General features: G+C 39.3%; 2 protein-coding genes across 3 annotated transcripts; one reads left to right on the forward strand and one right to left on the reverse strand.

The window, feature by feature from the left end:
- Positions 1 to 86: 86 nt before the first annotated feature.
- On the forward strand, positions 87 to 5,778 carry nsun5 (NOP2/Sun RNA methyltransferase 5). The gene is made up of 10 exons (XM_058789266.1): positions 87 to 353; positions 802 to 921; positions 1,007 to 1,178; positions 2,008 to 2,116; positions 2,280 to 2,418; positions 2,518 to 2,633; positions 2,817 to 2,995; positions 3,077 to 3,278; positions 3,363 to 3,518; positions 4,539 to 5,778. Exons 1-10 carry the CDS (start codon positions 261 to 263, stop codon positions 4,690 to 4,692), a joined length of 1,440 nt encoding a protein of 479 aa, XP_058645249.1. The 5' UTR covers positions 87 to 260; the 3' UTR covers positions 4,693 to 5,778.
- On the reverse strand, positions 4,876 to 15,866 carry pom121 (POM121 transmembrane nucleoporin). 2 transcript variants are annotated; one of them, XM_058789265.1, is made up of 13 exons: positions 15,261 to 15,866; positions 13,732 to 13,941; positions 13,353 to 13,517; positions 13,114 to 13,194; positions 12,845 to 13,019; positions 12,592 to 12,683; positions 12,192 to 12,271; positions 11,907 to 12,031; positions 11,723 to 11,822; positions 10,574 to 10,876; positions 8,943 to 10,340; positions 7,323 to 7,424; positions 4,876 to 7,236 (listed from the first exon to the last, which is right to left on the reverse strand). In XM_058789265.1, the coding sequence occupies exons 1-13, from the start codon at positions 15,812 to 15,814 to the stop codon at positions 7,142 to 7,144; spliced, it is 3,480 nt and encodes a 1,159-aa protein (XP_058645248.1). In that variant the 5' UTR covers positions 15,815 to 15,866; the 3' UTR covers positions 4,876 to 7,141. The 2 variants fall into 2 exon arrangements, with proteins under 2 accessions (XP_058645248.1, XP_058645247.1); XM_058789264.1 differs by having other exon boundaries at positions 10,574 to 10,951; positions 15,261 to 15,865.
- Positions 15,867 to 18,972: the final 3,106 nt, after the last annotated feature.

Genomic DNA, 18,972 nt, shown 5'->3' on the forward strand with positions numbered 1-18,972 from the left:
GGATCATCACATTAGTTGTTAAAAATGTCTTTGCCTCACCCTAGTGGACATTCAGTAGCACTACAGTTGTCGTAAAACGTTCCGTACTGTCGAAAAACGTTGCGAAAACTAACCAGGCAAATATGAAAACGTGGGTAGTGTATCTGCTCCATAATAGTAAGCGAAATTGACTTGTTAACGGTACTAGATTTAGTTCTATGCACGTGTTTAAAGTTAAGTGTGTTCAGATTACTGTATAAGGCGTCAGTGTTATTTTAATCATGGCACTTTACATGAAAGCGGCAGAGATTCTTGAAAAAGTGGAGCAGAAAAAGGGTGCAGTGAAAACTCTGGTTTATGACAGTAAATTTCAAGTAAGTGCTGATATATGTGTATCTCAGGCATCTATAATTAAATCACATGGGGCGTTTAACTGGGTGTTTACATAACAAATATATGGCCTAATTCAACAAAATTCCAGCTTAAGTGGCGGAAGTTAACATACATTAAAATATTCTGTTTTACAAATGATAATGTACTTGGTTTCTTCACACGTGTCTCATATTGCTCATCAAACGAGCATTTTACTGAAACTGTTGTATTCTTGGAAAGCAAGTACACTTACGTTTGATAAAACTGTGGGAGAGATGGTTGGTCGAGTGGAAATGACTGATGGGCCTAATTTTTGTCAAAATAAAATGTTGTTTTTGATTGTATCACTCTTTCTGTAGACTGTCATGTCTTCAAAAATGTAAGCCTTTTTTATGGTAGACTTCTCCCTCATTTCACGCTTAAGAAGAAATATTTTTGTCTATTCATCAGAACATCAAGCAGCTCTTTGCTCTTGTGTGTGAGACACAGAAATACTCTTCAGTTCTGCAGCAGATCATCAACAGCACCAAGCTTCTGAAAGAAACAAAACTGAGGATTCATTTAGCTAAGGTAGACCGCTCTACTGTAATCCTCACCTGTAAAAACCTCATGTCTGCGTCTGCGGAGCATCATAGATGTGTCATGTGTAAAACAGGTGCTGGTGTATGACATGCTCATTGGTCACGGGGTGAAATGTGGAGGCACCTGGAAGACGATGATGCTGAAGCATCGCTCCAGACTACAAGCTGCCTTGGCAAGAATCAAAGTCAAGAGAAAAGTCAGTCGAAATCAAGACCTGCTGCCCTCCAGTTTCCAGCAGACTCAGGGTAATGTAGACATCAGTTATTTGTATGTTACATATTATAATGTAGTGGTCTTAATATCAATTCTATCATGACAACTCACAGAAGACTTTAGCATGATAATGGATTTGTCAGTGTTTATGTATTTGGTCTTTGCAGAATAGATCTGCTACGTTGCTGCTGCTGCAAAGCATGTACAGGAACTTGCTACTGCCAATGCATACGGCGACACAGGAGTATTTAAGACATACTGTTGCTGCACAAATAGCATATAAAATAACCTGTAGCATATCTATACAGGTGGAGCTGGGGAAGGTGGAGGGTTTCAGAGGAATAGCCATTAACCATTAGCCATTTAATTGTAAATTTAATTGCTTGCTGCTTATTTTTCGTATTTTAGGGGGTAGTTGTGGCCTAATGGTTAGGGAGTCGGGCTTGTAACCTGAAGGTTTTGAAGGAATTGAAGGTGGGGATTGTGAATGAACAGCACTCTCTCCACCTTCGATACCATGACTAAGGTGCCCTTGAGCAAGGCACCGAACCCCTAATTGCTCCCCGGGTGCTGCCCACTGTGTGTGCATTTGTTCACTACTCACTGCTGTGTGTGTGCACTTGCATGGGTTGGGTTGGATGGGTTAAATGCAGAGCACCAATTTCGAGTATGGGTCACCATACTTGACAATATGTCACGACTTATTGGCTGCGTATGCAACATGAACCAATCAGCTTCTGCCAAGTAGTTCAACGATGTGAACGACGAGTTTCTGTGTTATAGATATAGATATCAAGACCAGTGCATATTCTGCTATTTGTAGATTTTGGAAAAGTTCATTTTTATGTTGTGTCTCTTCAGATGATGTGATTCCACGCTATGTGCGAGTGAACACTCTGAAAACCACTCTTGATGATGTCATTGACTATTTAAAACGAGAGGGATTTTCATATCAAGGAACATTAAGTCGGTAAGTTATCCTCTGCACGTCATAATTCGTAAATTCTCCAGCATCCAGCTTTAGAACGACATGAAGGAAAGTAAATGGTGACTGAATGTTGCCTGAGCTAGTTCTTTAACAGTGCATTTCCAAAGATAGATTTTTATTTATTTATTTTTTTTCATCATCCCAGGCTTGAGGATCTCGATCGTCTGTCTGGGAAGACATTTCTGTGTGATCTTCATCTCCAAGATCTTCTGGTTTTCAGTGCAAAAACGGACTTTCACAATCACTTCCTTTATAAAGCAGGACACATTATACTGCAGGACAAGGTAGAACGTTATACCACACCTACCTACAGTTTACAAAATATGAAATTAATCTAATCTCATGTTATTTTGCTCTCTGTTCATGTTGAAATGATTCTGTAGGCCAGCTGTCTTCCTGCTTTCCTCCTAAAACCCCGAGTTGGCAGCCACGTCATCGATGCTTGTGCAGCTCCAGGGAACAAAACCAGCCATCTAGCCGCCTTAATGAAAAATAAAGGGTATTTGACGTCATATCTAATACTGAAGAATAAGGGTTTGGACATAATTATTAAAAGTGTTTATATATTAATATTTTTGTATTCATATTTAATTTAAATATATATATATACATACTTTTATATTTTAATTATATAATATATTTTGTATTTTACTTGATTATTTTTTTATTAAATGTACAACAGGAAGTTGTTTGCATTTGATCTTGATGCAAAACGTCTGTCCACCATGAGCACTCTTCTCCTTCGTGCCGGGGTCACATGCCATCAGCTGGCCAATCAGGATTTCCTGAAAGTAGATCCACAGAGATCAGAATACAAGGAAGTCGAGCACATCCTTCTGGACCCCTCCTGCAGTGGATCAGGTAATTATTGTGTATAAAGGAATCTTTGCATCAGCAATACTTTTAGATGTGGCCATTTAGACGTGTGCTTGTCTGTCTCAGGGATGGTTTGTCTGCGGGATGAGGTCTCCGAGCCGCAGGATGAGGGGCGTCTGCAGGCGCTGGCTACATTTCAGCTGCGCTGTCTCAACCACGCGCTGCTGTTCCCTCAGGTACAGCGCGTCGTCTATTCCACCTGCTCCGTTCACTCACAGGAGAACGAGGAGGTTGTGTCGGCCTGCTTACAGCAGAACCCTGGATTCAGGTCAGAAACTCGTTTCAGATTTGTTTCACAGTATGAGGGCATTATTAAAATTTTTAATTTTTTTTGGTCTGTTTTTGCATGTAGATTAGTCCACCTTCTTCCAAACTGGCCTGAGAGGGGTCAGGAGCCTTTCACCCAGTGCCTTCGTGCCAGCACAGCAAAAACACGCACTCATGGCTTCTTTGTGGCCATGCTGGAGAGATGCCCCCCGCAGACACACGAAGAAAATCTCCCAATCGTGTAAGTCTGATGACTGCTACTATGTCTGAGGCAACTAGTTATATGTGTTTTTTTTTTTTTTAACCTGTGATATGCTACTAAAGTTTGCAAAATGGAAATTAATTTGCCTTTATGAGCATCCGAAACATGTGTAGCTCATATTTAACCCAATAATAAAAAGAAACACTTTGCATGAAAAAAATAGAAATTTTTTGAGTTTGAAAATCTCATTATCAATTGTGACTCTAATTAATTACCCATTACTATAAAACAGGAATATGAGAATCCTGCTGTTCAGATGCGAACTGTTTTTGATTATATCAGCATCAATTAAAAGCAGTACTATCATGACAATGAATGAATTAGTACAAAATGTTTCAAAAGTTTGGGGTCAGATTTAGAAAATGATTTAAGTCTCATGTCTACTGAGGCTGCATTTATTTGATAAAAAATACAGTAAAAACCGCAATATTGTGAAATAATAATATATATGTAAAATAGCTCTTTTCTATGTGAATATATTATAAAATGTAATTTATTTCTGATGCAAAGCTGAATTTTTAGTATCATTACTCCAGTCTTCAGAGTCAAGTCAAGTTGAGCTTTATTGTCATTCCGCTACATGCGGGGGCATACAGTGGAACGAAATGTCGTGCCTCACAGGACCATGGTGCTACATAAATGCAGGCATACAACAATGGAGTAAGACAATATAAACCTATACACAACTAAGTGTTTAGGTTATGTCACATGATCTTTCATTCTAATATGCTGATTTGCTGCTGAAGAAACATTTCTGATTATCAATGTTGAAAATAGTTGTGCGTAAATTCTAAAGGAATCTAACTGATCCTTATATAATATGTATTACTGTTTATTTTTATTTTTTCACATTATGTAAGAATTTAATTTTCCTGAAAATGTTACAATGAAAATACTGCCCTAAATACTAAATATTATATTAATACTTTTTTTTTTTTTTGACTATAGGTGAAATGTTCTTATGCTGGTAATGTTATCATGGTTTTGTTATCGTCACAGCACAACATTGCCGTCTGGTGGTGAGGAAAAGCAGGACACGCATCCATCTGGTCCATCTGATGAGGAACAAGAGAACACAGACGAGCAACTGACAAATCCAGTCTCAAAGAAGAAGAGGAGAAACAGAAAGAAGCACAAAAAGCAAGAATCCTGAAGTTATTGCAGACTTGAAAATCATCTGTCCTCAGCTATATTACCACTGAAAAACTGACTCCTGCTTTTATTGAAATGTGATATAAATGGTTTCAAGTCAGACCCTCAGATTTATTATTTCAAAATGTATTATCCATCATGCATTGAAACACCGCTGATGAGCAAAATTAAGATCAACAGCAAGTCAACTTTACATTTTTATTGGAAACCAGCATGTCATTATCAGAGCATTTATGCAGACACAACACAATCCGTGTGCCGCTTCACTCAGAACTCCATTCACGCTTTGAGGGTTGGTGGGAATGGTCATTTACACACAAACTGAGCATTCACTAACAGCAACGTCTTAAAAACATACAACTAGGTACAACTGCTCTCAAACATTCACAGCTTGAGAAATCCAGCTCTCATCTCAACACACATCTCATTTTCTCAACAGTCTACACGTCTCGCTTGTATTTGGTACGGCTTTCTAATAAACAGAAAGCCTGGGCTCATGCTTCCTTGCATCAGTCTGGGCATGAGGGATACTTCAAAAATGTGACTAATTACAAATTATGTTAAGACCTACATGAGAAAAGCCATGCAAAGGGGGACAGAGATGGCTACATTGTTGTAAAAACAACTGCTGTCCCCAATTTAGTGGATTTTTCAGGTCAAAGAATGAATGGTAAACCAAATAAAAATACAATAAACCTCTAAAATGAATGGTATTTTTGTGCTTCCATATTTGTGCATTGAAGTACTAATTAAATCCAGTGTTTTGTGGATATACAACATTGTATACTGACTAAAAACAAATTATACTACACAGCTCTTTCACTTAACAGACCTGAGAACATGTTAAGACTTAAAATCTTCAGGTATCGGCGGTCTACATAATGTCTTGACTGCATTTCCCAACAGATGCTGATCCAGAAACCTTCTAAAGACATGCCGTTTCAAACGCAGGTTGCTATATCTTGGTATTTTAAAACACATCACAAGCATGCACAAACCATAGATTTCATACAAAGCCAGGAATGGTTCATACAAAAATTCAGTAATGGTTTTCATGCACATTTAAAAAAAAAAAAAAAAAACAAAAGGGAAACTTTAAAAAATAAATAGCATTTAAGCCTCTCTAGTTTAAATCAAATCTAAATTAGCAAAATGATTTTAAACCAACATTCAGCAATGCAAATGCCGCATTCTCTATGCTCCTGAAGTTCACACATTTTGGGGGCACTTTAGAGTTATTTTTTGCACTTCATTTGATCACTCAGTCAAATGTTTCCAAAGAATATTCAAACGCAAGTATGCACTTCTTCAGAGTTTGAAATTGGACACTTTAGTCAGTAATCAAAAATAATTGAAGTTGAGATCATATTCTTTTGAAACGCATTATTATGAAAACACAGGCATCCATTTCTCAGAGTACAAATCTGACATCCATATTATGTAACCAGAAGCAAAACACACTAAGGCACACAGAGCAATGAATGGCTGTAAAAAATAAAAAAAAAGCTACATCCAGTGCCTGACAGTCAAATACACACTGATGGCAGATGCAACAGCTATAGAATTGTGGTTTTGCCTATATGTTTGTTAAGTGCTGATTTTAATTACTCGGAGTATAATTAACAGTAGATCGAATGAGCTCAGCTGGGACACAGGTGCACATTTAAAATGGAGAGGTAGTAAAACAGGGCATGGTGTGTCGCACTAAAAACATCAGCTTTGGTTTTAGACAGATGGCCAATGTGTGATAAACAGATGCGGGAAAACAGATACATAAACAGTGCTTCTCTTAAAGGAACGTGCAGAAAAAGCGATGTAAAATTCGATTGTTTATTATGCAGCTCACTCAGGCAAAAAAAAAAAACATCTTTCTAAATGAAACGGGTAAAATATTCACGTTTTGAAGGCTTAAAAAAAAAAAAAAAAAGATTCTGCTAAGCATGATGAAGCATGACAAATCTACACTAGTCGCAAGGAGAAGAAAAAAAGGTGTATTCACTGGATCTAAAATAAAGAGCATTTGACTACTCAAACGAAAGAGTCAAAAATAAGACCTTTCAACAGGCCTGGACTGAATTCATGTGAGTCCAGATTTGAAAGTCTTTCTTTCAAGTATAATTCGCTCCTGTTCGCCATCCTTCCCTTACACCAGACGTCCTCAGACATTTACAGACTCCATTAGCGAGGTCGTGATGAGTCTTGGTGGGCGCAACCAACAGCAGAGACGGGTCGCCCGGTACTCTAAAATCTACACCCCATGAGCCTTGATCCTACACACCTGACCAGCCCTGGCAGTCTGGAGGGTTGTAGAAATGAGGTCTGACTGACAGCCTTGTTGTGTTTGGACCAGCAGCAGTAGCAGCAGTGTCTGGGGCAGGTGGGACAGCCGGAGGAATAGTTGCAGAGTCCAGACGACAATAATGAAAGGGACAGGACTCACATCAGCCACTTTACTTCTTCCTTGGATGCTGTCTGCGTGCTTGTAATCGTCGAGCCCCAGGGGTCTTTGAGCCTGTTCCGATAGAGAAGGTGGCTGGTGACGCACCTAAAAGGATTAAAACATATTGCATAATAGTTCCCTCCATCTTATAAATATATTATTTAAAAAAAATAGAAGTGACTGTATTTTACCAAACGGTGAGGTGCCCATTGCTCCAAATCCTGGGGTTCCAGGACTGCCAAACGGCATTGACATTCCTGCAGATGGCTGGCCAAAAGCAGGAGTTGATGTTCCTAAGACAACACAGGACAGACAAGAAGAGTGTAATATCACTGCTTTACTTTGTTTAGTCCAAATCAATAAATAACTCATCCACTAAATACAAAATACTAGCACACTGTGCTGTAATACTCTGGTTTTAAGTGAAATCATTTAGTGTCATTTTAGAATTGTTTATATACAAGTATTTAAGATTTTGAATTTTCATATTTTTTTCAGTTCACATTTTAATAACTAAGACCCGGTTTCACAAACAGGGCTTAGCTTAAGCCAGGACTAGGCCTTAGTTAAATTAAATAATTTAAGCAACTTAAACTTCAAACAAAAATGCCTAAGAAGAAAACATTACAGGTGTGCATCTTGACAGAACAATGACACAGACATATTTTAAGATATGTCAGAGCAAGATATTTTCAGTTGACAGCTCAAACATGCATTTTAGTCTGGGACTAGCTTAAGCCTTGTCTGTGAAACCAGGGGAATATGTTTTAGTAAAATAGTTTTCTATTAACATTTCTAATAATAATAATAATCAATATCATCATTATAATCTTATTTTAGTAATTATAACTGAAAATAAGTTGAAGTTTCTCATGTAATATTTATATTTTATTTTAGCTTAATTTATATTTATATGAATATATAAATGACAAATATAGAAACTTATTTAATTTTAGAAGTATGAAATGCCACTTAAATCGCCCAGCCTGTTCTTGTTATCAGTCGTTGAGAAAAAAGAACTGAACATATCCTACTTGATGCTAAATAGATTTCAGGTAATTTCCAGTCCAAAATAAGTTAAAATAAAACCTGGGCAGCAAAACAGCCTAAATCACTACATTAAATTTTTTAGCATTGTGCCTGTTAATGTGATGGATGAGAACAGTGCAAGAAGTGTAGTAAAAAGCAGATCTTGCAGCATACTTATATTCTAAAATAGATCATAACCTCTGGTCAGACACAAATCAGGAGCACAAAAGGCAAGTTACTGTTAATTTTGAACAATTTACAGTATACATGTTTTTGCACGCTTGACAAAATCTGGTAATACAGGTAACTGCTGGGTGGAGCATCTGTGGGAGGAAAAGGAGTAAATGCCACCCAATAATCAGGGGGACTGGCACAGGAACTGCAGTTACACACTGGTTTTATCTGGTCTTGTCATGATGTATTCAAAGTCAAACAAAATATGAACCAAATATAAATAACCACACTACTTGATTACAAAATAGCAATGATCATGTAGTTTAAAATCACAGTTTTTGCTGTGTTGTGTACACATTGTTGCATAAAACTGAAGTCTGAATATTCTGATATCACTAAACTGATTATTCACAAAATAATTGCCTTTCTCTCGCTTTTATAGATACATATATACACACAGTAGTGGTTGATATGAACCAATACTTGTTATTGTTTTTTATTTTTATGGCCAGTGATGATATGTAAGAGCATATTAATATCATCAGCCACTACAATCTATCAATGTTAAATACAACCTTCCTGACCTTTCTCAATAGAAAAAGACTTACCAAAAGCAGGCTTGTTATCAGTGTTGTTGGCGCCAAAGGAAAACCCTGGTGTTTGAGCTGCAGGCGCAGGGGTTCCAAACGCTGTAGCTGAGCGTGACGCCCCAAAATTAAACCCTCCAGAAGCAGGAGGCGCCGGAGTACTCGGAGCAGGATTCTGAGTGGCTGCTGACGCCCCTCCAAAGGTGAATGTAGGAGCCGGGGCAGGGAGAGGAGCCACTGTCTGTGTGGAGGCCCCAAAGACGGGAGCCGCCGAAGGGGTGGTGGTGTTTCCAAATGAGAAGCCAGCTCCACCGAATGTAGGCTGACTGTTAGTCCCGAACGCAGGCGCTGCTGTGCTGGCAGCAGCTCCAAACATGAATGGTGTTGTGCCGCTACTTCCACCGCCGACACCAAACGTGAAAGGCTTTGAAGCAGCAGGGGTCTGCTGTGTGGATGCTGGGAAGGTTGATGATGCAGTGAAAGTTGAGCTCCCGAAAGTGGTTTGCGTTGTGGGCGTCTCTGAGGATGTAGTGGTACTGCTGGTCATGCCGAACCCACCAAACGGAGTGGATGTGGAGTTCTGGTTGGCTGACAGCTGGCCAAAAGTGAATGTGCTTTGGGCCTGAGGGGCGGGTGCAGGTTTTGTTGCTCCGAACTGAAAAGCAGAGGTGGTGCCACTAGCATTAACAGTATTGGTGTTCAGCGTAGGGGCGGCCGTCGTGGTCGATGTGGCTCCAAACTGGAACGTGTTGTTTGTGGCAGGAGCGGATGTGGTTGTTGCGGTCCAACTTCCAAACAGAGACTGGGAAGGAGTTTGCGTGGTTGGGGCGGCAGATGATGTGGACACCGTCGCTGGCTGGGCACTGGTTAGTCCACCAAATAACATCCCACTTTTCTGTGAAACTGGAGCAGCAGGGGTTGATGTCGTTGGTGTGGCTGTCTGCCCGAAGGCACTAATGCCACTTCCTGTGCCAAATAAAGGCTTGAAGGTGGGCTGGGTGGGTTTGACCTCTGCTGAGGAAGCAGGCGTGGTGCTGGCTGCACCAAAAATGGGCTTAAACCCAGATGACGGGGGGTTGCTAATGCTATTGACTGATGCAACTGTGGTCATAGGTGCAGCAGCTGTGGATTTAGGAGGCTCAGATGCAGGAGTGGCCACAGGTTTAATCAAACTGAACAGGCTGCCTCCTCCGCCCAGGGCTGGCTTGCTTGATGTGGGTTGAAGAGGTTGGGCCAGGATCTGAGCGAAGGCAGAGGGCATGGAAGTGGCTGGCTTGGAGGCAGGTGTTGATATGGAGGATGGGGTAGAGAATGAGGGCTGCAGAGCAGTAGGGCCCGACTCAGATTTGACAACTCCACTGCTCGGGTTTGTGGGGGCAACAGCAGGTGCAGAAAGACTGGACAGAGACATTGCTGGAGCTGTATAGAGTGACAAAGGCATACAAGGTCCTGTTAAAATGCATGGATCAAGTATGTAAAGAAACACATTAATCATTTTTAAAAAAAAACATTTACAATGCAAACAAATAAAGATTATTTTAAATATGTGCTGTTCTTTTAAACGTTCTATTCAACAAACAATCCTGACAAAAAAAAAAAAAAAAGCAATTACCCCAAATCTGTAAAAACAGTGGAAAATAATTTCTACAAACCTGCAGTGGTAGTGCCCATCAGAGTGGGAGCATTGAGAAGCAGATTATTCTTCATGCTTTTCAGGGACTCCAGGAGAGGGTTTGAGATGCTTGAAGATGGAGCAGTTGGGGTGGTAGAGATGGAGGGGGCTGAGGTGAGAGTCAGGGGTGCAGTACTTGCCACACTGGGCGCAGTGATGGTGAGGTCGATAGTTGGAGCAGGAGTTGTAGTAGTGGCTGGTGTGGTCTCGGGCACAGGCGTGGAGAGAGAAATCAGAGAGGGTGCAGCACTCACGGAAGGTGCAGACCCAGATGAAGTTGGAGCTGGATGAGAGAACAGGGTTAAAGAGAGAGCCGTATTTGGGGTGGGTTCAGAAACTGGAGGAGGGATCTCTGGCTCTGGAAGATATAATTAAAAAACAAACAAACAAAAAGTAACACAATTAGCTGCAAGCATTTCATTGTACTTCTAGCCAATCCAGGTGAGAGCAGGGGTTAAAGCAAAACCCCCGGGGGGGTCTGCAGCATGCAAATGACTGTAGCTATAATCACCGCTTATCTACACTAGGGGTGTGACAATACACAGCTCACAAGATGAGACAAAATACAGATACTTGGTTCACTAGAACGAGACAATATTTTAATACTATTTTTAAGAAATTTTCAATGACAAAATATTGTTCTTTTAATTACAAAGTAAAACAATGCAATTGTATTTTTAAATACTTTAATCTAGGGCTGTAACTATTGATTATTTTGGTAATCAAATAATCTTCTGATTTTGACAATCGAGTAATCTGATCGTTTTCAGTAACAGTAACAAATAGACCAGCGAAAACCAGGCTTTAGAATGACTATTTATATATAAATTAATAATGAGGCAATAATAATTGGCTCAAATAAAATATCAAAACCAAGTAATTACATAGAACTTAAAGTGGACATCTTTGACCATTGCACCTCGCAGCTTTTTCAACGTGTGGCGCTTCTCCATTCATCAGGGCTAATGCGTGTCTCGTGTTTATAAGAGCAAAAGCTGTGCTCCTCTCATACAATTGGTAGGTGAACTCATGGACTCTTAAGTGATAAAGTTTTTTTTAAACCCTGCACACCAGAAATCCGGCACGGAGTCGGAGAACTTTAAGCCCTGTGAAAGTGAAGAGAACATACCAGGCTCCTCCAGGACCTTCTGTATCTGGCTGAGAGCTGCTTTTTTCTCCATATCCAGATCTTTCACCGTGATCGTATAGCCAAGTTCAGGAGGTGGTGGCTGCAGACACAATGTTACAGTGATGAATATCCACTATGCAAATGTGTGGAGGAAAGGTGTATCAATAGCAGCTTTGTAACTTACCAAAGAAATCTGATCTCCTCTGTTTGCGGTCACCAGCTGAATTTTGCGCTTACGTTTGCCACTGCCACTTCCAGAGTCAGATGTCGATGTTGCAACAGGTACCTCAGATTTTGGAGTAACTTTAGCTGGTAGAAATAAACTCAAAATGAACTTTTTGTAGTATTCCTGGTACAAAACATTAAATCTTTAATTTATACCATTAATCAATGCTATATTATATAAAATTGCAATAAATTAGTTAGTAAATCAAATTCATTATATGAACTAGGTAATACGTTTCCTCACTTGTAGCAGGTGCAGGGTCAGTTGCCACCTTATCCATTTTCACAAAGGATGTAGAACTTGGTGAGGTAGCATCTTCCTCCCTACAGCACACAAAACAGTTTATGAACAGATTAACATAAGAACGTCTTAAGCAGACCCTGTATAATCAAGAGTATTTATGTGCTCATCTGACATCAATTAGGCATTTTGCAGCGGTGTTTACACAACATGCACAGCACAACAGAATGAAACATGAATCTCGAGACACAATTTTACAAAATAGATTATTTTTAACTCAACCTGCTTTTTTGCATTGACACTAAAGATGACAAAAAACAAAATTCAGGCTGGATGAACAAAAAACTTATTAAAAAGTCTTTTGGACATCAATGAATGATAGTGAACATTTAAAGATTACTACCTTGCTTTCTTGGCAGCTCGCTCTGGAGTCTGACACCGAGATCCTCCTGGGCTTGTGAAAGGAGAAAGACTGAGACTGGATGCTGCTCTTCTCTGGAAACACAAAATTTAAGGAACTGAGTCAATGAATACAAAACACAACCGTACAAAAAACAAAGCAATAATCATTAATATGCTCACTGACTACCAGTTTTAATCATTTCTTTTTGCATTTCCTCAATCTGCAACACTGAGAAAATGGTCAAATGAAATACCTGTGGATAACCCTGCGAAGAGCTGTAAGAACTGCGAATGGGATTTCGGACAGATCCAGGCACTCCACTGGGAACAGGAGCACCACTTACAGAGCTGATAGAGGAGGCGCGAGACCGCTTCATAATGGATTCTTCATTGAGAGAAGAGTTCATCCCTCTCTTTAGACTGCCAGGTCTGAGGAGGAGAGGACACGTAAGCAGAGATAATGTAATAAAACTCAATGTTTAACAGAGGCAGATATTACAGTGGAAGGTGTATGGTCACGTACTTTGGCACAAGCTGAGATGGAGCTCCATTTGCAAGAAGTGGCTCAAACGCTGACTGAGAACTTCCACTGCTGTCATGTCGCCTGATGAGAACAAGACAATTATTCGGTGAAATTACAATAACCAAGAGCAAACCCTCCAAGTGCTACGTACATACCATGGAAAGTTACAACCTAACAAACTCAAAGAGGATAAGATTGTGAGACGACTTTCATTTGGTCACTTTCTGCCCATCACATACCTCCTTTTGCTCTTTTGGCCAGAGGAAGCACTCCTGTCCTCCTCATCAACCTCCCTCTTTCTGCTCTCTCTGAGCACGCTCAGAACAGCTTCTCTGGAGCAGGGGTCTGTCTGGGCTCCAATACCTGGAGATTTGACTGCTCCAGGGGAGTTCAGGTGATTGAAGCTAGAAACAACGTAGCATTTACATATTAGCGGAGCAAATTTCTGTTGACAATGCCCTCCAATTTAATCCTGCAGCAACAGTGTGGGGTAGCTATAGACGAGGTTTTAGTTGAGAAATAATCCCAAACAGGACTTAATTAGACTACAGGCTAATACAAAAAAAAAACTATTTTAATGCTTGTGCACTTCATTCACTTCAATTTATAGTGACTCACAATGATGATCGAGTGGGGTCTGGTCTGGCAATCTTCACCATGACCGGACTGTGAACAGTAGGTGAATTGCGTGGGGTGAGGACATTCTTCTTACGGAAACCATCCCAGTTTGCAGGTGGCATCACTCCAACGGGGGACGTCCCCGTCTGCTGAAGGGGGTAATGCCTTTGGGGGGTGATGGTGAACCGACTTGCAGTGCCCACAGGGTCCCTAATGGCATTGAAACATCAACAGGTTAGTGCTTCAAAAAGATCTTTATCAAAACTTAAACACCCTCACACAAAATAAATCTTGCATTACTAATGTTTTTAAAAGATCAAAGGTTTCCTATGCTCACCATTTATTTGATAATTTCAATAAATTAAAAAGTATTGTAAAATATGATTTAAATAATTTACAACAAGTTAATTTAGAGCTCAAATATTCTTATCAATATTGCAAACAGTTGATCTGCTCAGAAATATTTTTAGTGGAAACCTTGACGCCCCATTTATTAAAAAAATAATTAAATTGTAAAAATTAAAGAAATGAATACTTTCATTAATCAAGGATGCAATAAAAGACAATTGTTACAAAAGATCTATTATTCAAATAAATGCTGCTCTTTTTAAACTTCCTACACAAAAAAATCCTGAATTTCTTTTCATTCCCACAAAATAATTAAAATGTTTCTTGACCACCAAATCAACATTAAAATGATTTCTGAATGATCAGGAGACACTGAAAATTCAGCTTTGCCATCACAGGAATATATATTTTTTTAAATTCTATTCAATATTGCTATACTTAATTTTAAATATTCAAATAAATAACATTTTACATTCAAACAGAAAAAGGGTTATTTTTAACTCCAATAATATTATTTTTGATCAATTAAATGCAGCCTTGGTAAGCACGAGACACTTCTTTCAAAGAAAGAAATATGCATCTCAAAATATGGAAAAGAAACCACCTTCTAAACATCTAATTTTTGTTTCTCTGAAGTCAGTCAGTCATGTAGGTAAGGTATAGAACAACATGAAACAAGTTTGCCCAAAAAAACCTAGGCTGAAAAGTAGACTGTACAGCATGGTGACAAATTCCAAAATAAATAAAACAAATGAAGAGTTACATTAGAATTATAGACGCAAATATTAAGTTTGATCCCTTGAATAAAGAAAATAAATTCATTGTGTTTCCAACTCTAAGTATTAGCAGTCATAAGGACAGAAGCTGTCACAATGCTGTTTTAATGTTAAGTGGAAAGCTTTATTCAACCCTACACGTGTAGTGTCAGGCGTCCAAACTGGTGTAGGAGGAGCAGTGCGCCTGACCAGCTCCAGGAACTCCCACATTTTCAAATCATGGAGGGAAAACTGGGACAACTTACATGTTAGAACAACCGAGAATGCCAAACGTGTGCAAACACGATCCTGATAGAATCTACATGTGTTTTATTAGAGCGTAAACAGAAAAATTTCTAACGCGTTCCTATTAAAACACGTGAGCTTAGACAGAGAAAGCTACAAGACAAAGCATTTGGTGTTTACCCGAATGACAGTCTCCTGTTAGGGGTGTGCACAGCATGATTAGGTCGGGCGAGTCTCTCCCGGAGCTGATCTCTGGGGTGCATGAAAGTCCCCGAGCCTCCAGCGGGCCTCACCGCTGCGGAGGGGCTTTCTTCAGTCTTGGCGAGGTAACTTCCCATGAGTATATCCCGAGGGCTGAACACCGAGTCACCGAGCGTGTGGTCTCTTCTATAATACGAACCCGCAAAGTGTCTATCGCTGGGTGACGCAAAGGAATTTCTAGCATCACTTTTACGTAACCTGTTTCTGCCGGCGGCCGGGACTCCGCTCAAAGTCCTGCCCGGTAACCAGCGCAGCAGAGCCGACGGGACTCTCAGTCCACAGCGAGGATTGAGGCCTAGTCTCTCGAAGAGCTGCAACTCCTCCGCTTTGTGAAAATAAACGACACAAGACACGACACAGATAAAAAGTATGTACAAATAAGCTGGTATGTAGCTCAACACAAGTAAAAGGAAGAATAAAGAGAACACCGCAGCGGAGAAAACGACTAGCCGCCGTTTATCTTCAGGAGACATGGCGGCACCGCGCCGCCGAGGGAAGATATCCCATAATTCCCCGCGTCCGCGCGCGTTGTTTACGTCTCGATGATGTTAGTGACCGCACGCGTGCAAATTAGATTGATTACAGTGTTTTACCGCCCACTAGCGTTGTAATGTAAAGCAACACTAGCATTTCTGTTTATATTACATATTTAAATATATATATAATAACGGCACAAAGACTTCAAGTACTCACTGTTTTATAGTTTGTTGGTTAATACTCACCATTTTCATTTCGGGATATAGAATCACCATTTCGGGATATAGAATAATGAAAAAAACAAACAAAAAAACAACAACAAAGAATTAGAAAGAAAAGCGAAATCGTCTCGAAAGAGATATATTGAGATTCAAATCAGCATATTAGAATGATTTCTGATGGATCATGTGGCACTGAACAATGGAGTAATGATGCTGAAAATTAAGCTTTGCCATCACAGGAATAAATGGCGTTTTAAAATATAGGCTATTTATAACTATAAATAAACAGTTCTTTAAAATAGTAATACAATTTCACTGTTACTTTATTTTTGATCAAATAATGCAGAGAGAGAGAGCTCTCTAACTGATGCTTCACTTTCATCTGATAAGTCCACAGCAAGTGGAAAGAACACACGATATCCAAATGAGACCAGAAGTGATTGAATCAAAGCACATTGGAGAGTGGTGCTTTGTGAACTATGACAGTGAAGGCTATCCAAGTGTCATCATGGATGTGGAAGGGCACAGTGTTAAAGTCAAGTGTTTACACCACAATGGCACAAACAAGTTATTTTGGCCAGGTCCCCGGGAGGACATTAATTGGTACCATGGTTGGCAGATTCTTTGCCTAATGCCAGAACCACAAGCTCTGAACAGGCGCTCTCTACAGATTGCTCCATCTGTTTGGAAGTATGTGGAAGATCAGTTAGAGTGATGCAGAAAATGAATTCTTGAAACTCTTTTTAATATTGTTTAAGGGTTTCTTATTGTTGTTGCTGTTGTTTCTCTGATGTTCCTGTTCTCTAAGTTCACCCATTAAAGAAAACCCATTAAATTGTCCACCCTGTCATGCCAAGGTCCACCCTGTCATCTTGTTGTCCACACTGTCATCCTCAACTTTTATGAAAATAAACTAATTATTTTAACAAGTTAGCAAAACTTTGTGTGTGATTTATTAATAAACAAATGAGGGCCAGTAAGTATTGTTTGAAAGTTTGACTAACTATCTTTGTTGTTAGATTTTATTTAGATATAGATATAATTTATTTTATTGGGCAATACATATTTTGGCCGTAATTTCATTATTATCAAAATACTTTTCCAATTATCTAAAATGTTTTGTTGGTAAAGGGACACGTTATCTTTCTGCAAATCTACATTTTACAATCACTATGCAATGAAAATATATTTATACTACTTTGAATTTGTCCATGACAGGGTTGACATCTTTTGTGGTTTGTTCATATCTTATCTGCCTACAGTTAAATTATGAAAAGTGCTGGAGTTGACCAACATGCATTTCTAACAGACTAAGGTCTACTTAATACAACAAATATGAGGTTAAATGAAAAATCTCAGATTTTTGATTGTGAAGTCTCAAAGGCACTTTTTGGTGATTTTGACTTACCTACACTTGCATTTGATTTTCTTTACATTTGATTTGTACTTACCTTCTCCTGACATGTGAATTGATGAATAAAAGCATTTTACTGTATTTTACTGTTTTATTGTGAAACGTATGGCATTAAAAAAGAAAGTGTGACTGCAGTCACATACCATTTCTTCCTTTGGAGGTTATAATTCAATGACAACTAGATGGCGCAAATGGATCAAAATACAACCTCAGTACACATGGCTACATTTTCCGTTTCCAATTGTTTATTTCGCAGACGCTTTTATCGAAAGCGACTTACGAATTAGGAAAACAACAAGCGATTCATCGTAAGGCAATGTGTTCAAGCAACACATAATTTTAAATATCGACCAGAATAGTAACTTTACAAGCTAGAACAAGTAAGGACATAGAAACAGTGAAAGTAAAGAAAAAGATAAATAATAAAAATAATAAGAGGACGAAAAAAAGTTGACACGCGTTAGAAGCATAAACACATGGGCCATAAAACACCACAATTTCACTGTAAACTAATCCATTCAATACAGTGGGATAATTGGTTACATTTACAAATTCACACTTAGGCCTACAATTAAATATATAAACAAAACATTTCCTCAGAAATTCACACATGAATTAGGCCTATTGAATGGCATTTCAGACTGCTCAAATTCATCCCAGCTAGGCCTATCTGAATGAGCTTTAGCTATAATTTGTGCTAACCACAATGAGTTTGGCATGCTCTTCACCCCAAAATGTTTTATTTTTGGACGTGTACCATAGATGCTATTTTTTTTACCCTGAAATGTCATGTAAATGTAATTGTATATAAATATAGTTATCTTCAGTAACATACTGTACCTACTATTTTGAAAGGGAAGTAACATTAACTTTTCTACTTTAGACAAACAACGTCAATGCCTAATCAATGTTTATCTTTAACATGAGCACTATATGAAATTCTTAAACAACTTAACATAGTAATAAACCCAACACACTTTACAATCTATAAACTCCAAATGTGTTGGAAAATCCGAATTAGATTCTCTCAGACGGCTTGGAAAAGTGATGCACCTGGCAGCGTCTTGATTTACAGAGGCCTTTCTCAATGCATGGCACCTTGTTGCCACGGCAGATTAAAAAGTGCATGGGTAACGTCTGCACTGCAGGTGGCCTGTTGTTGATATCAGCTTAGCATTTGGATAAGCAGCACAGCGGTAACCCAGCTGCTCCAACATTTTAAAAGGGCAGGTGTGTTACCCAAAGCCTAAAATGCTCATTTCCATTCAGCATGCTTCAGCCGTTTGTTTCGGACAGTGCGTGTGTGGCTGTTTGCCAGGAGGAGGGTCTCAATCTATTGCTCTGAGTGCTTTCATCATGCATGTACACACACACAGATTGGCCAGGGTTCATTCAGGCACCCCCTCACTTCTCTTCATTGGCCTTATTCTGTTGTGAGCTGAGTGCAGATGGTGCAGACCTTCTGCTGGTCTAATGGTTTTAACCTGGCCAGGCTCAGATTAATGGCCCAGCATGAACC

This window comes from Onychostoma macrolepis, chromosome 10 (assembly GCF_012432095.1).
Source record: "Onychostoma macrolepis isolate SWU-2019 chromosome 10, ASM1243209v1, whole genome shotgun sequence".
NCBI lineage: Eukaryota > Metazoa > Chordata > Actinopteri > Cypriniformes > Cyprinidae > Onychostoma > Onychostoma macrolepis.